General features: G+C 45.5%; 2 protein-coding genes across 2 annotated transcripts; one reads left to right on the forward strand and one right to left on the reverse strand.

The window, feature by feature from the left end:
* Nucleotides 1-246: 246 nt before the first annotated feature.
* c5ar1 (complement C5a receptor 1) lies at nt 247-2,412 on the forward strand. Its single transcript, XM_069147668.1, has 2 exons — nt 247-274; nt 598-2,412. The coding sequence occupies exon 2, from the start codon at nt 610-612 to the stop codon at nt 1,648-1,650; it is 1,041 nt and encodes a 346-aa protein (XP_069003769.1). The 5' UTR covers nt 247-274; nt 598-609; the 3' UTR covers nt 1,651-2,412.
* Nucleotides 2,413-2,476: 64 nt separating this feature from the next.
* Nucleotides 2,477-13,566, reverse strand: LOC138197124 (dapper homolog 3). The gene is made up of 5 exons (XM_069147669.1): nt 13,106-13,566; nt 7,586-7,718; nt 7,101-7,211; nt 4,425-5,924; nt 2,477-2,729 (listed from the first exon to the last, which is right to left on the reverse strand). Exons 1-4 carry the CDS (start codon nt 13,334-13,336, stop codon nt 4,432-4,434), a joined length of 1,968 nt encoding a protein of 655 aa, XP_069003770.1. The 5' UTR covers nt 13,337-13,566; the 3' UTR covers nt 2,477-2,729; nt 4,425-4,431.
* Between the last annotated feature and the right edge of the window lie 1,673 nt (nt 13,567-15,239).

The following is a 15,239-nucleotide window of genomic DNA, read 5'->3' on the forward strand; positions in this document are numbered from 1 at the left end:
TTTAGCTTGTTATGTTTCAAGCAACATGTTTATGGGGATTTATGGCCTAAAGTCATTATTGTACAGTTCCTCTCCTTTTGTAATATACTCAGGTGTTTCCTATCAATGCTGACACTGAATTAAAGCATGAGGGCATATATATAAACAGAGGACTAATAGTTTGCATAAGATATTGTGCAAGTGGGTGGAGTGGGTGTCCTGAATCACAATTGAAAACAGCTCCACAACTTCCCTGTTAGCAGAGAAGGCAACATCTGTCACTGAACACTGAACAGTAAGTAAAAATATTAAGATCAAACTTTAATTTATAAATTGTATATATTAATTCATCAGATTTAGGCTATTTAGTTAATTCTATGGGCTCCTTTGTTAAGTATGAAAATTGTTTTCCATAAAACATTTCTCATATTGTTTGAGCAATCACTCAACAATGACACCCTTGCAATGCTGTTTTGTTTTAATTCATTACACTGTTGTTTAGTTTAGTTTATTTAATATCATTCTATTTTATTGTATAGAATCTATCTGTCTATCTATCTATCTATCTATCTATCTATGAATTTAAGCATGACACTGACACTGTTATATATTTTACAGCTTTAACAAACCATGGATTTCTTAATGTTGGATTATGAGTTTAACAACACTGATGATAATTACTCGCTGCCTGACTTCCCCACCACTTTGACTCCCGAGATTCAACCCGTTCAGATCGTGGCCCTTGTCCTCTACGGCCTCGTGGTCCTGCTGGGTGTCCCAGGAAACGCGCTGGTGGTGTGGGTGACGGGCTTCTGCATGCCCCACTCGGTCACCTCCCTCTGGTTCCTCAACCTGGCTCTGGCTGACCTCATGTGCTGCCTCTCCGTGCCTCTGCTCATGATCCCTCTGGCCTACGATGACCACTGGCACTTCGGCCCGATGGCCTGCACCCTGGTCAAGGGCCTGTTCTACCTGGTGATGTACTGCAGCATCCTGCAGCTGGTTCTGATCAGCGTGGACCGCCTGATGCTGGTCACCAGGCCCGTGTGGTGTCAGAACAACAGGAGACCCAGAAAGGCCGTGTTCGGTTGTGTTGCTGTGTGGTGCCTGGCTCTGATTGGCAGCATCCCCCAGTTCGTGCACGCCCGGGAGTCGAAAGCAGGCGAAGAAAAGCGGGAGTGCCTGATTGAGTACACCAAACGGAACGTGTGGCCCATCGCCTCCTTTCGCTTCCTGATGGGATTCATCCTCCCTTTCCTGGTCATCGTGGTCTGTCACCTGGTGGTGTACAACCGCGCGGAGAGCGGACAGTCCCGCGGGCGGACCCGGTCCAAGCGCACACTGAGGGTCATCCTCGCCGTGGTGCTGAGCTTCTTCTTGTGCTGGCTTCCTCTGCACATCGTGGACTTCCTCCTGCTGAGCACCCGCCGAAGTTCCCCTCACAGCCCCAAACTCTATCTGGCGCACGTTTTAGCTCTGTGCCTGGCCTACTTCAACAGCTGCCTCAACCCGCTGCTCTACGTGTGTCTGGGCCGGGGCTTCAAGGACAGCATGAATCGCTCCCTGCGCAACATGCTGCACTTCATCACCGAGGAACCGACGAGCAGGGTCAGTATCACCAATACGGACACCAAGAGCTCCAGCATCGGGAAGGAAAACACCAAACTCTGATGGTGTAATGACTTTAATATTCTCACCTCACTCTCTCAACATGTGTCCACTCAGAGCTGAAAAGAGGCTGGTTTAGGAGTAAATTCAGCCAGCATAAATTTGGATTTAACCGTGATTGTGTTGGAAAACAAACTAAAGTCTGGACTGTGTTGTTGAGGATTTTCTTTTGCTTAGCCAGCTAAGTGGTGAGTTTTAGAACTGCAAATCCGGAACTGTTGCTAAATCTGAACTTTCATGTGGCAAGAAACAATGTTTTGACACTTCTGTTTTTTTTTCTTTTACACAAGGATAATCGGGAAGTTTGAGATATTTTTGTTATTATGCAAGAGAAATGGTCGGCATTTTTCATGACCTAACCCAAATTATTGTCAGAAACTATATTGCTCTCAGAATAAGTAGTTCTTAGAACATAACTGAACTGTGATGACCTATTGATGAAGGCAGTCACGCTCTCTTGTATAGCAGTTCTTTTATAGACCACAAGAGGGAGACATACTGTTAATCTCCGACACTGAGGCTCACTATTTTAGTGACTCTTGAAGGCATTAAATTCAGATTAGAGGAGAGTAAACAGGTAATATGATCTTTAAAGTTGTTTGTAGTTTTTTTCAAATAAAGACATGTTTGACAAATGCACCAGTGTTTCTATGAAATGTAAACTCAGCCATTTATTCCCGTTTACCAGATGAATGTATTAATGCTTTATGTAAATTTACCAGGTACACCACGGACACAGATTTAAGAATAATCAAAATAATAAAAATGTGCCGAAGTACCTAAGATTTGTGAATTTTTGTTTTTATTTACAAACTACATTCATTTCAAACAAGGCCACATGACGGTATATACAAAAACGTACCTATTTACAGAGTGTGTGAGTCTGCGTTTTAATGAATCTGTGCACTTAAATATACTGTATATGCATGCAGGAATGAACACTGGTCCCTTAGTGCGGCCTCCACTGCACCCATCCCGTGACGTCTGGTCGTTCACGCTCGCTGGGCCCCAAAGCAGCTGGCTGAAGAGCGAGGTAGTGGACAGTTCGCTTCGGCATGAATCCAAGAGGCAGGGCGGAGCACCTTAATCGTTAAAAATAAGGAGACATACACTCAGCTGAAGAATTTACAATTGCGCGGAAACCAAATGCAAGCACACGTTTGTTTGCTTCCTCTAGAGGACGTTGGCTGAGTGCAGGACAAATCCTTACTCAAACCACACTGAAATGTTTCAGTCAGAGCTTTGTTTTATGGGTTTGGGATTTCACAATAGCGTCCTTGTCATTACTGAATCATCTCCTGGAAAGAACCATGCAATAAGGTACTGATTTTTATACAGACAATCAATAAGTACACTTCCATTTAGCTCATCACTTCACCGGGAGCTTAAGCTGACAAGACGTTTAGTTTGTATGGAGCAGGGCTAGCCCGGCTCCACTGACTAATGCTCACAGTTTCAACCTTCACTGTGAACACTGTCTGGAAACCCTGTTTGCACGAAGGTTCATTCAGACACTCGGACCAATCAGCGACCGGTAGGGGTGGTTCGATGCAATGACGTTGAAGTCAAGTGTTTGTTTTGAAATGTAGCTCCAACAATGGCGGCAGTCGTAGAGCCTGATGAAGTGATACCAACAGTTGCAATCAACTATCATAACGTCAAATATCGAGAAATTGAAGCCGGAGTGAGAACAACGCCTTAAATGTAGACATTTACGCCTTAAATGATTGTAATAATAAAATTATGCATGCTCATTTACCAACATGGTGTTGTATTCTGCTCACATTGGTGGAAGGTCTCTATTGGTTGCTGCTGGGTCAGTTTTGGTGCACATTATACGTCATATGGTGATCAATACTGATTGGTTAAAGGCTGCTCCAAAAGTCTGTGTCAACTACGATGCAACCACGGGAAACAATCCCCACTGGAGCGTGACCAGACCCATGTATATTCATGCGGTGAATTTGGGTCTGGTAATACCAGTCTAGAGCAGGCCAGCTAATGGTGCCAACTGGGACATTTTAAGAGTCAACTTTCCAATAATAAGTGGATGTAAGAGCATTAATAACGTTGCCATTTTCCTCATGATTAGTGCCAAATTACATGGTGCTTTGAAAGACAATTCTTAGAAACTTATTAGGAACCTTTGAACCTGTAAAAGAGAGAAAACTGACATCATTTTCTTGGAGAAGTCCGCTTTAAAATACTTTTATTTAATTTCTAAAGTATAGGTGTTTAGCAAGACGTTATGCTTTTGGCGATGTTTCGGTCTAACAAATAAACGGTCAGGAAGCGGTTGAAGAATCCGTGGCAGTGGCTTGTACTCTACACTCTAGGAATTAATTAACCATTAGTTGGTGATTAATTAACTATAAGGCCAACAGACATCAAGAACAAACTGGCAGCACATCCGGTCACTTAGATTCGATGCGGTCCGTGTCGACACAGTGTAACTTGGCTTCAATTATCATTCATTAGAGCAAGATGATGCCCATTAGTCTGGTGTCTGATGGTTGTCGGCTACAAGATAAATTCAACCAGACACTACAGATAGAGCATCTCTAACTAGATGTTTAATGATGCCCATTAATGTGAGTGTATTTCACTAACATACTGTAGTTAGAGGTAGGTTGTATGTAAAGATCCGTGATCTGACATATGATTGGTGACCAAAAGTAGCAGCCACAATGCTGCTCCGACGATAGTTTTCCAACACAGTGATGACCCTCATCTAGTGATGACCCTCATCACTGCGTGGGTCTCAAACAGCGTTTTACCGTTTGCTCACACAGTCGTCATGACTTTGAGCGACCCCGAGCGGAATCTGAGGATCTTCTTTTTCAGAGCGTGGGAGGCTTTGATCTTGACGAAGGTTTTTGGTTGAGAAGTGGCCTTGGCACCGGCTTGTGGCGAAGGAGAGGAGGAGGAGGAGGTAGAAGCCAGGCGTGGCGGCAGCTGCTGGGGCCACACCAGTCCCCCGCTCTCGTCCGAATCACTGGACAGTGAGCTGGAGGCCGGGGAGTACACCTCGCTCATGCTGGACTCGGACTCCGCGGGGGCAGCTCCAGCGTAGCCCTCTTCTCCCTGACAGAGAGGAGCTCTCTCCCGAAAGTCTTGGTGCCAGTGCTGGGCGTGCTGCTGTTGGTGGTAGTTCTGAGGACAGGAAGGACTGTGGCGAGCTTTTCGAGGTGGTCGCCTGTGCAGGGCACCCGCCTGGCTCTCCCCCTCGTCCTGGCTCAGCTCCAGGTTGGAGCACCAGCGTCGGCTCCCGTTGTGGCTGTTGTGGCTCACCTGCGGCCCGGAGACCTGGCTGTGGTTCTGACCAGGATCCCCTCTGCCTTGGTGCCTCTCTGTGGTGCTGTACCTCCTCTCAGGGAGCACCCGCTGCCCCAGGAGGCTGTTTTCAGACTGGGATCGGCTGGTTTTACTGCTTGATTTCTTGGATCTCTGCCGCTCGGTGTGACTTTTCTTAGATGTTCTGGACTTAGCGTTGGGGTGGTCGGGAGAGGCGGCAGCTCGGTTGGACTGCTCTGGGTTGTAGTGTCTGGGGGAGCACACGGGGGCATGACAGGCTTGTCCAGGGATATACTGAGCACTTACTAAATTGTGCATGTGATGAATAGGGGGCTGGGGATGTAGATAATGCTGGGGGGGTGGGGGTTCACAACAGAGGTCAAGAACCCCAACACCACAGTTAGGGTCCAGGAAGGGCAGAGGTGATGGTACCCTACTGGCCAGAGAGTGCGGCCTAGACTGGGGGTAGGGCAGAGCCAAATAAAGGTCCTCCTCTAAAGACGGGGCCTCTCCTCCCCAGACCTCCCCCTCGAGCAGGTCACGGCCCCATCCCTGGCTCTGAGGGTTTGTCGAAAGGTCAACTTGGGGCTGAAGATGGGGGATAGGAAGGCGTTGCTCCGCGGTTAGAGAGGGAGTCCTCCTGTGTAGGGAGCTGTGTCCGGAGGCACTGCAGTATGGGGGGTCAGGGCTCAGGGTAGTGCGAGGCTGACATGGCCGTGGCGAGAGGGTGTGGCGCTGGATGAGACTCAGGATGTAACCCTCCACCCTCAAAGCCTGCTGGTAGTCCTCCTCGGTGACCTGATCCTCTGCGTGTTGCTGCTGCCAGGCGTGGCTGGCTCCGCTGGAGTCCCACTGCCAGGAGTCCGCTGCTGCGCCCTCCTCTGCGATGCCCTCCAGTGGAGGGTAAGGGGCGGAGAAGGAGCGGGGGAGGGTGGTGCGTAGGACTGGCACATCAAATTCTCCATTCGGCATGAGGGGGTCTCCTAATTACAGGAAGCAGTAATTTGATAGGTCAACATGTGGAGGCATGATAACATATATTAATAACACATGGTTACTCTGTGTAATAAAAAGTAAACAGAACTGTGTAATAATAAAACTGAGTGTCTGCAGTCATGCCATTGGATCTGAGACTTTAATTAACTGCTTCCATGCTGATGTTCAGCAGTCGTTTACTATATTTAGCATATTTACAATGTTAGTGAGCTAATTTATTTGCCACTAAACAGAAAGTGGAACCGCAACTAGTGAAATTTCCATTCATTTTACAGCTGAGGTCATAAAACCGATTATTTTACCAATCAGAAGTCATGCTAGAGGAAAGGTTTGGGTGTCACCAGAGTTGTTAGGCTTCATCCACTGGAAACCAGAAGTTATATCTGCACACGATTCTACAATCCATCCAACAGTTGCTGAGATATTTTAAGACCAAAGTAGTGGACCGACTGATTGATAGCAAAATAGAAATAGAGCCAAATCTCTTGCGTAGCTACTTGTAGACAGGACAGGTGCATTTATATTCTATGGTCACTATTTTCTGTATTGGCACACCTCATGGTGCTTTTACATGTTTGAGTGACGATATTGTTTTAAATTTTGGTTTTAGTAAATGTATTTTTATGTCGGTGTAAATTGCCTTTTCAATTGTGAGTTACAAGAAGATGCCGTTAACTATTGATTTTACTTCATTTTCAGATATATATTAAATGCTACCGATTTCAAATGTTATTTTTCAATAAATGGAATAAAACAGTCAAACAGTATGTTTAAGTGAGCCTTTTGTTTCTTTCCACCTGAACGCTACAACATTTCTGAAATTCATGGACCTAAAAAAAAAGGTTCAACAAGAATAAATCCAAACTTCATGCTCAAAGATAAAACCTGAAACCTAAGTTTACATCTATGTTTTTGTCTATGGCTGGTTTGTCAAACATCAGACGTCAAGATAAAATATCAAATCTGCCTTAAATATTCATTTTGAACAAAAGTAAAAGGAGAGGAGGAAGTCCTGATTGAAACACATTGCTGTTGTTTCAAAATACTAAAATGCAAAGCTCATATGCTCAAATTTGTACTAATTCACCTACACGACTGCTGTTTCTGAGGATGCAAATGTGCAGCTGCACCTCAGACTCTCTGCATTTGCTAGTTTCTCTTACCCACAGACTTCGGCCTGTCATTGGTGTGAGCCCAGGAGGAGACCGTCTCTGCAGGCTCAGTGGAGCAGGATTTTCCTTTTGGCGACTGACCCTCGCTCGACTCGTAGAAACCTAGGGACAAAGTGCAATTAGAGAGCCAGAGGAGACGTCCGTCTCATTTACTGTAGCTCAGTGATCGTTCACCGTCCTCTAAAAATACGCTGCCTGATGCGGGCGGTCTGTCGCCGCATTTCACAAATAGGCCACAGGGCAAAATGACAAACAACTGGAGCATGAAGATGAGAAATAAATTACAAACTCATCATGTGTATTTTGAAACGCAAAGAGAAAACGGGCAACAATTTTATGCAAAAAAAATAAAAAAAAATAAATGCTTACTGGATGTACTGCGAGTACATTAAAAGGTGCATTTGCATTTAGAAAACTCTTCATTACATGCCTGACAGAGCTGCGATGAAAGAAAAGGTTTAAGACTGCGGACGTACCAGAACTGGGCCGGCTGTCTCCGGTGTCTCCCTGAGCTCCATCGCAGCAGCCTTCATCCGTGTCGATCCTCAGCTCTCCCACCTGCTGCTCCAGCGCCTGCATCAGACCCCATGGTGAGCTCTGAAGAGCACTCTGAAAAACACACACACGCACACGCATACGCACACACACACACACACACACATACACACACACACTCAGATCGTGTTCCCGATGTCTGTTTTTGATTGCGCTGTTGAGAAGTAAGTTTTAAGCAGCTGGTGAGAAGCAACAATCAGTGATTTCAACAGCAAAGCAAAAAAAAGTTCAAACAGTGTTTGGATTCAAATTGCTGGTTCGCGGAGACGCTAATGACAGACGCACAGCTGGGAATCCTTCACTGCTTGTTTGTTCACACCAGCTTGTATTTTGTTTCCCACTCGAGACACCCGTCAGTCACCTGTTGAGATGCAGTAGCTGCGAAATTCCTCATTTTACCGCTCTGTCTTCCCGCGCAGACGAGCAGACTGACACGACGAGTTGAATATCTAATGATCTGACGCATTGTAAATGACAATAGAATCAATCATGTACAACATGCATTATGTTATGAACAAATGAATCAGATGAAATAATTCAGGGGAGGAGATGCAATTTCAGTTGGTGCAATATTTTCTCCCTCACGATAGAGATGGAATAAAAACAAAATGTCAGAACAGATAAAGGCGCAAGTCCGATGCAGATAGTTACTAAAATACAAATGCTGCCATCACAGGTCACATCACTGCATCACTGCTGAGCGTCCGTATCTGTCACCGAGGCCTCATACGCAAGGAAGCTCACAGGGCGAGCAGTCAGTTGGGACATGAATAATTCAAGGTTATGTGAAGGGTAGGACATGTTTTTTTCATCTGTATGTATGTGTGTGAGTGAGTGAGTGTCTGTCATGCAGACACACGATGCCCAGATATTCAGACAAAAATGCTTGCTCAGCTTAAATAGGCACACATTTTGAATACAGACAAACAAAACATACACACTTCTTATACTTGAGTCTTTAACAAGAGGAACCCACACGCACGCACACACACACACACACGCACACACACGCACACGCACACACACACACGCACACACACACACACACACACGCACACACACACACACACAGGCACGCACACACTCTTGAGGCTCATTTAGAGACTTCATTATCAGAAGATTGAGCATGTCCTCATAACGAGGTGTCACATTTTACATTACAAACCTGCCGTGATGGAGAGCCTCTCAGACAGCGGTTACGGTCTTCTGCTCTTCCTGAACACTGTTTGGGTACATCCGAGTGTCTGTGCCAATTAAACACTGTCTGCGGAAATGTACACAGTCCCCGTGGTGTGCAACACAGCTGGCGAGACGGACGGTTTGTAACAGGGAGCCTCTTCTCGGTCAGATGGTACGACTTTATCCAGGCTGAAATATCTCAACTTCTGTTTGATAGATTGCCCTGAAACGTTGTCGCAGACATTCATTGTAATAGAAATGAAACTCCCATCAGCCTCGGTTGTGCTTTTGTGCTTCAAGGTTTCCATGCTAAATCCATGAATAAATATGAAGATGACAAACCTGGTACCTGCTAAACACTGTAATAGTTATCACGCCTCAGTGCATGTTTTATCTGCTCAAAACGGTGATATGTCAAGAGAACCGTGTCTCTGCCGCTCAGAGAGAGATATTTTCGGTCGCTGCTGTAATCCGTGCCGGATCTCTAACTGCTTTGTCCTGAAGACTAAATGTGGTCATAAAGCAAAAATGCTGTTGAGGGGCGATCGATCCAAGCTGAGCTCCCCAACACAACTTCCTCACCCCGAACGCTGTCATTTCTTTTGTCGCGACAAGGCTGCTTATTGTCTTACTATAAACAAAGCGTTAGCGTCACCACATCAATATTGTTTTGTTTGGCAGAAATGAAGAGTGCGCAGCTTTGTTTTAGCTACCGGTGTGGGTGAAAGAAATGACTGGGGGAGGGGAGCCTATTGGAAATCAATTCATCAATGATGCAGACTCACACAACTGATCGCCTGCCACCTCTTTGTGGACATATGCACACGCACACACGCACGCACACGCACGCGCACACACACACACACACACACACACACTGTGGAAGCCAAGGAGCTAGTCATGAAATTATAACCCTGCAGAAAGCAAGCAAACCTCCGTGGATGAACAAACCAACGGGTTCACTCTGCAGGCTGCTCATTGACTGCTCTGTCATCACTGGCCTCACACCGACACTATGCACCGTATCGTCGCTGTTTTACCGCATCCTCTGCCCCGGGCTGGTGGGGGATGGGGGAGAAGACGGAGGACACGGTGCTGCCAGACTCACCATTAAGCTGTTACACAGCGGGGGAACAACACATCAGGGCCACCTGGTCTTTCAATGAAGAATGACCAGCAGGTCAAATCCAGGTGAAACCAGGACGACATAATGACCGAAAAACTGTGTGATTTTAAAGTACTTCAGAGTGTGTATAGAAGAAATGGGGTTTAAAGCCAAAGGCACAAATACAAGCAGGGATGTCCTGTCAGTCTATAAAGACACACAAAAGGTTTTCTGCAGGAGACAAAGAAGCATATACAGACCTCTAAGCAGTGAACGGCTGGCAGCCTGTGGAACAGTATTGCCAGCGTATAGAAATCCATGTAAGAGGGCTCACAGGGCATGCAGCCGCACTGCTGGACCCTCTATAATTAAAGCAATGTTGTGACTGGAACCATACAGAGAGGGCTTGGGGAGGCCGGAAACACACACACACACACACACACACACACACACACACACACACACACACACACACACACACACAACCCCCCTTATTCCACTGCTTCACTCAGCTCCTGATCTCTTATTTCTTCCAGCACATGGACACATTTTAGGAGACTTATTTTTAAAAGCCAAATATATGCTTCTTAAATAAACTTGACAGAGAAGGAATTTTACACACACAATGTTTACATAACCATGGTGAATGGCGTTCATTAATGTGCTTTGACTCTGTGTACATGCGCTGTGGCTGGTTGGATCGGCAAGCAGAGCGTGTTGGCTGCAAGAGAAACCCCAAAAGAGAGACATGCACCAGCCTGCGCTCATGTGACCGACAGCCGTGGAGTCTGCAGTAGACCAGTAGTTTTTGTCTGTGTGCAAATGGTGTGTATATTTTCAGATGTTCATTTGCCTGAATGCCCGTCTGCACAAAGAAGAACACAAACATGTTGGAGGTTTTGATTCTTGTGCCAGAACAAAGCGGAGGAAACCATCCGGTGATCTATGTGAGTGATCAGTCACTGCTGAGCACACGAACAGCTCCACACTCTCACTAACGATGTGCTGCTGTCACAAGGACACAAACATGATTGATGAGCCAACAGCTCAGCAAAGACAAAACAAAAGCAAACGCTACTGTAGACACAAAACACACAATTCCGCCGAATGAAGGTGTGTATTTACACACATGTGCACATATGATAACAAAACAGTTGATTTAAATCCATTTAAGTCAATCTATATTCTTCAGAGGAGATTAAATGTATCTTAAGATCAGGTTTACACAAATCAAACTCCCCTGCATGCTGATGGACGGATGGATGGCTGTCACATGTTCATGTAAGATTCATACATTCTCCTCCACTCTCTCCAAACACACAGTAGGGTCACTGAGACAGAGGTCAGAGCTTCATGCTTTCCCAGCTGCTGTCTGGCGTCCCACAGCTGTCAACACCTTCAGCACACACACTGTATCCAGGAGAAAAGGCCTCTCAGCCTGTCTGGGGCCACATTCATGTTCAAGGCAACTCCATGCAGGCGCCCGCGCACACGCACACACACACACACACACACACACACGCCTTGGCTGTCTCATGGGTCAGTTGTTTCTGTGTCACGCCGCGCACTATACATTTTGGAGACTTTAACCTACACGGAAGATGAGATTGGGGATTTGGCTCCGGACGCAGATGGTGACCCGATGCCATGAAGACTCAATTTGAGACTTCAATTAGAGCCCTGTCGGGCTAAATATCCTCCGAGGATTTTCTCTTCTAATTACTCACACGCTTGGATAAGCAGAACAGTTAATAAACATCGATCCAAAGACGCGCTGCACAAAAATGAAACCGAGGAAAGTGTGCAATCCTGCGGGGAAACGTGTATTGCTCCTTCACCGGCCTTGGAAAATTATGTTTCCTGTCAGTGTTGATGTGGACACGTGCTGACGGCTCCTCAGCACCAGGTGATATGAAATTAAGACTAGTGCGCGTGGCACATTGGAAACACATGACAGTCATGCACTTGTGCTGTCGTACATTTAAAAAAAAAAAAAATTACATTTGTCTTTTCTACCAGAATGATACATCCAATCTGCAGACGTGGAGTTCCATATCATACCCAACTGAAGCCAATGAAGGCCACCTATGTGCGCCTTTTCCTCACTGAGGCCTCAAAAGGCATCATTAGTATTCTGCTCCATATGCGCCCATTGTTAGGCCCCTGGCGGAGGAGAAGAGAGGGAGGGAGGAAGGAGGTGTGAAGAGGAGGCGGTTGATTTAATTTCTTTTTCACCCTCTTTAATAATGCCTTCCTATTGTATCACAGTGTTGAGACAGGCTGCGAGAAGCGCAAGAGCAGCAGCAACAGAAACAAAACTCCCAGACACACTCAAACAAACAATAAATACATAAATAAATAAGAATAAATCAAATGAAAATGAGCAAAATAACAACAAAAAGAGCCTATAGGCCATACATGACATCACCAGTGGGTGATCAGCGGTGCGTAAAACTTCCTGTGGGAGAAGCTGTTGGAGCAATGGTGTTACTGAAACTTTTGGCTTGGTGAACCCAGTTTTGAATTCTCCTGTTAGTCGCCGCGTCACAGCGGAACATTATTTTGTCGCAACTTTGCTTGAGCTCTAGTAAGGAAAAACGTCTCGTCAATTATATAGAGGCTAATTATGGCATCAAATGTTATCTGTAACATCAACATAAAAGCTGAGGGAATAATCCATTCTTTTATGATCTGTGGAAAGCACAAATGAGAGCGTGTTAAGTAGTAAAACCTACAAAAGTCTATGACGAGGGAACAATGGGCCATTAAATAGTCAGTCTGTGCCACAAACCACGGGTGCTCCACCCCCTGATTTCGTTACCAACAGGCATAAATCTCAGCCCAAAGCAGAAAAACGCATCACTCCCTTTCAAACAGCGAGCCTATTAATCAACTTGAGTAACTTTTTTTTTTTTTTTTTTTTTTTCTCCAGCTAGGGGTCACATTCACACAAAAGACGCAGGCCAAACCCAGAGTCCATCCAACGGTCAGGCTGATTACAACGAGGATACGCTGCAGGCGATTAAGACATTCAAAACTATGTAGGACTGAGGTACATGACAGGGGGAAAGTGGGGTTTTTATAACAGTGCGCATTAGCGCACGGAGCAACTGGAATCTAAACACACATTAAAAGGCACTCAACGTAAACTTCTTACCAGCTGACGTCTCAGTGTCAAGTTTTCCTGTCCCCAGCTGCTGAAAAACGCCAGCTCTCCTCTGGAGCTGTCCTGGGCCGGAGGGTCTCCCAGAGCCAGCGCTCCCAGCACCAGGCACTCCTGCCTCTGCCTGCGGAGCTCCAGCTCACACAGCCCGGTCAGACTCGCCTCCAGGCGCTCCTTGGTCCGACTGCGCTCCACAGTCAGCGGAAACGAGAACGCACGGTGCATGCCCCCTAAAAATCCGAATAGTACGTGCAAAAAAAAAAAGCTAATTATTTCCCTTATATTGTGTTTGGTGTTCTCCAGTTGGGCCAGATTTTACGAGGGCAACCACAGGCTATAAAAGGCCATGCTGCTGCCCATTCCTTGAGATGGTATGGTTGCCTTGGAGAAGCATGGTTTCCCGGACCATCTATGCGCTATACATTTTCTATTTCGCAGCTGTCAAACGGAGGCACGGAGCTCCGCCCTCTGTGACCAGCCACGGCGAGAAAGTGGGGAGTCATGCGCCCCTTTGTAAATCCAATCCCAGCCTTCATTGGACACGAGAGGCTGCTGGGGCGCTGCGCGTAACGTTGTCCCATCCCCCTTGATTCATTACAGTGACGCGTCGACCTCACCCTTCTTCCCATCTCGGACTGGGACTAATGGACTACTTCAGGGGACGGTTCCTTTTGGGAACACAGTGAAACACTGGAGGTTTATATGAGCCTGAAACGATTTAATGTCGCCACGTAGCAAAGAATACAAGCAGAAGACGGAAATAGTAGCGAAAAAAAAAAAAAAAAAAGCTGTAAAAAGCAACCGTGTAGTGGAGTTAAACACACTATACAATAACCAGTGATACAGATGCAGCTAACGCAAAACATCAGCATATCATTTAATGGGCTTCTTGTTCAACATCACCGAAATAAGTAAGAAGGGGTAAGACATGACAGAAGACAGGAAATATATTTTTTTCTCAAATGCTGTATTCATTTGTAGCAGCTATTTGTTTATAGAAAAATATCATAAAACTTATGATTTAATCAGGAATCCGGGTTTCAGTCTTCTCCATCTTCCCCCATGCTGTGCAGCATGCCTTCAGGAAGTTGAGGAAAGTTGATCGTATTCATGTTTCCCTTATTAACGGTGCAAAAATAAATGTTTACCAGAGTGCAGATGTTTAGTTTCTGCAAGAAATGAAGAACAGTGAGCAAAGGAGCAAAAGTGAGAACTCTAATCTAGAACAAGACTGGCTACAGTAAGTTATTTGATACATTATACACATTATATATCAGAAAATTGAGTAAAAAGCAATAGCTTTTTTTTTTTGTGCCAATCCTAATAAAAAAAACACAATACATTTGAATTAGTATCAGTAAATGTCTTGCTGTGGTGGCTCTTACTTTGTACGTGCACATCCGAGTGGTGTCAGGGCTTCTCTCTTCCTCTTCACCCTCAACAACGTGGACAGGCCGTGTAGCTTTCACCTGCGTTCACTGGCTGAGTTCACACAACACATAGACAGGGGAAATGAATGGGCAATTTACGCAGCAGTAATTAAAGTGAGACAAAACGGAGCCATAGAGATCCTGAGCAGAACGCTCTGACTGCAGAGTGTCATGAGAAGCGTGTGGTGTCGGCACTGATCCCAAAATAACAACGCTTTCAATACATGACATCCATTTTTTTTTTTTAGAGACTTTTGATTTGATCTTTTTTTTAAATTTTTTTTTTAAAGTGCAGTAACAGATGAATATTTCATCTTGGTAGCTCAAGCAATCTTCCTCTGTACTACGCTCTCTGTAAAGTCTCCTGAGGTCACACACGTCGCGTCTTCATGGATAACAGCTGGACTTCCTGTTTGGAAAATCGTTTGGGATTCAATAACAAATTCAGGTTCGTATTCCAGGCGCTCGTTTGATTCCAGCTCAGCAGCTGCATCTGTGAAATAAACAAGTAACCACGCCAAAAACCGCAGCACTTTTGTTTAGTATTCTTTTTTTTTTTTCTTCTTTTTTATTATTCATACTTCCAATCTCTATTTCACATGAACCAGAAAGCCACTTTTATCTTCAGTCTCTATGAGGCAAAGTCATCGGCAAGTCGAAACCCACGCGCAGCGCAGGTCGGATTCTTTTGTCAGTGC

The sequence above is a fragment of the Embiotoca jacksoni genome, unplaced genomic scaffold, assembly GCF_022577435.1.
Source record: "Embiotoca jacksoni isolate LCO1_2020_lvr unplaced genomic scaffold, fEmbJac1.0.p SCAF_14, whole genome shotgun sequence".
NCBI lineage: Eukaryota > Metazoa > Chordata > Actinopteri > Embiotocidae > Embiotoca > Embiotoca jacksoni.